This window comes from Plectropomus leopardus, unplaced genomic scaffold (genome assembly GCF_008729295.1).
Source record: "Plectropomus leopardus isolate mb unplaced genomic scaffold, YSFRI_Pleo_2.0 unplaced_scaffold27920, whole genome shotgun sequence".
NCBI lineage: Eukaryota > Metazoa > Chordata > Actinopteri > Perciformes > Serranidae > Plectropomus > Plectropomus leopardus.
The window spans coordinates 1-2,589 of NW_024630402.1; the positions used below are offsets into that span (position 1 = coordinate 1).

Genomic DNA, 2,589 nt, shown 5'->3' on the forward strand with positions numbered 1-2,589 from the left:
ATTATAACAGAAGTCGAGTATAATCGTAGTCTCATATTATTGTTCCTATCTTTTATTGTTTAATTTTCTAAAATGGCTGTGAGGGTGACGCTGTGGTCTCTGTGTTGCAGGAAGAGTGTTCAGACCAAAGTGGATCAGATTCTGGTAAGACCCAAAAGTTCTCGATGAGATCACTCAGTACGTTTACATCATGTTAAAAAAAAGTGTAATTATTGTGTCAGTCCGAATAAAACCGGACTTGTAAAATCCATGTAAACATGTTACTTGCAATTGGAATAAATTGAATTTCTCGAAATAAGAGCTCAGAGCTCAGCTGCGATTTGTTCTGTTTTAACAGCAAGACGTTCAACGTTTCTCCGACAACGACAAGCTGTACCTGTACCTCCAGCTGCCGTCCGGACCGAGCGCCGGAGACAAGAGGTCAGACCTGCTGCTGCAGCACTGCAACACTGAAGAGTGTGTGTGTGTGTGTGTGTGTGTACACATTTCAGAATATAGCTTGAGTATGGGCTTGCAGGTTTGGATGACATGTTTTCTTAAAAAAAAAGAATCACCCAAAATTTTTTGGGCCCAAAAATTAATCTCCACCCCCTTAAACAATCACTCCAAAAAATGAAAAGAAAAAAATAACAAAAATCTTTCAAAAAAAAAAACAAACAGATGTCTTTTTTGACATTGTTGACATCTCGTGTTTTCTTTAAGAAAAATAAAAGTCCTCTTTTTTTTTTAAATCACCAAAATGATTTCTTTAACAATCGCTAATTTTTTAAAGAAAAAAAAAACTTCAATAAAACATGCACAGGTTTGAAAGACGGGGTTTCATTAAGAATTACAACTACAAAAAGTTTTTAAAAATATGCTGAGTTTTGTCTTTAAAAAAACTTTTAAAAATGTGTGTGTGTGTGTGTGTGTGTGTGTGTGTGTGTGTGTGTGCGTGTGCGTGCATGCGCAGTGGTGGCGACTCCAGCTCCTTCAACACAGCCGACCAGCTTCACACCTGTAACTGGATCCGCAGTCACCTGGAGGAGCATTCAGACACCTGCCTACCCAAACAGGACGTCTACGAGACATACAAGTCAGAACACACACACACACACACACACACACACACACACAAACAAACACACACAGACACACACACACACTCTCTCTCTCTCAGACCCTCCGAGGTCGTCTGTTGGGTCATGTGATCTCTGACTGTCTTCCTGTCTCAGGAGATACTGTGAGAACCTGCAACATCGCCCGCTGAGCGCCGCCAACTTCGGGAAGATCATCAGGGACATTTTCCCCAACATCAAGGCCCGGAGGCTCGGCGGCAGAGGACAGTCCAAATATCCTTTAACCTGCTGGACAGACACACTCTGTGTCCCCCAACACTTTAGTGGTTTATATGGTCTTGTAAAACCTGGAAGAGTCATGGAAGATTTAAAAGAATATTTCTCATCCTGGAAAAGTTTTGGAAAACTAAATATACCCTGAAATCTTTGTAAAAAAATCACAGAATCACAGAAAAACATTTTTTCTTTAAAAAAAAAAAACAACAACAAATGTTCTCTAAAAATTGCCCCCAAAAATTCACAAAAAAAGGAGCCATTTTTTTTTAAGGAAAAAGGCCAAATGTTTTATAAGGTATCAAATCCTTTCAAACCTGTCGGGCCTGAGGGTTTGAATGTTTAAATTATTTAAAAAATTCCACGTTTTCTTAAAAAAATAGCCACGTTTTTAAAGAAAATATGCCTTCCAGGGCACAGCAGTATCACACCGTCGTATGGGACTGGTGCTGTCGCTGTCGGGCTTCGTGAGTCTTTCAGGGTCGCTGGTTGAATTCCCTAACTTGCCCGGCTGATACGTACTGTTACAGCGGCATCAGGAGGAAGACGGTTCTCAACATGCCTCTGCTGCCCAACCTGGACCTGAAGAACGACCCGGTACACACACACACACACACACACACTTCCTCTGATGGACCTCAGTTTTTGCCTACAAAATGACATCATCAGTGGACTACAGTGCAGCTAACGTGGCTGAACAGACAAAGAAAAGAATCCTAATCGGTATTCAGCGTAACGTTTTTTCCTCTTCCTCCTCTTCATCTCCAGGCAGAGCTGACCGAGCTGGTCCAGACGTACAAACAGGAAGTGACAGAGGCGGCGTGCGAGCTGATCTGTGATTGGGCGCAAAAGATCCTAAAGCGTTCGTTTGACACGGTGGTGGAGATCGCTCGTTACCTGATCCAGGAGCACATCGTCAACCCGCGCTGCAGCCAGGCCGAGCTGGTGACGTCGGCCGCACTCGCAGGTGTGTGTGTGTGTGTGTGTAGTCTAGCATACAGAGCTTGATGGCATGTTTTCTTGAAAAACATTGCCCCAAATTTTAAAGACAATAACGACTGTCAATTTGTTTTTCTTAAATAAAAACAACAGTTAGGAAAAAATTCTCCAAAATTGTTTCTTAAACCACAAAAAATTCAAGTCAAAATCTTTTCTTTAAAAATTGCCAACAATTATTAAAGAAAAAAAAATTATAAACAAAACATGCACAGGTTTGGAAGGAATGTTTTCTTTCAAAAAATTACAAAAAATTTTTAAA

The 2,589-nt window shown here is 40.9% G+C and overlaps 1 protein-coding gene across 1 annotated transcript; it reads left to right on the top strand.

The window, feature by feature from the left end:
* Positions 1 to 72: 72 nt before the first annotated feature.
* On the top strand, positions 73 to 2,298 carry LOC121937934 (DNA-binding protein RFX5-like; the record flags this gene model as incomplete). The annotated part of the gene is made up of 6 exons (XM_042481225.1): positions 73 to 144; positions 338 to 420; positions 953 to 1,075; positions 1,215 to 1,331; positions 1,850 to 1,928; positions 2,100 to 2,298. Coding segments are annotated over exons 1-6 (673 nt in total), but the record flags the coding sequence as incomplete, so codon positions are not given.
* Positions 2,299 to 2,589: the final 291 nt, after the last annotated feature.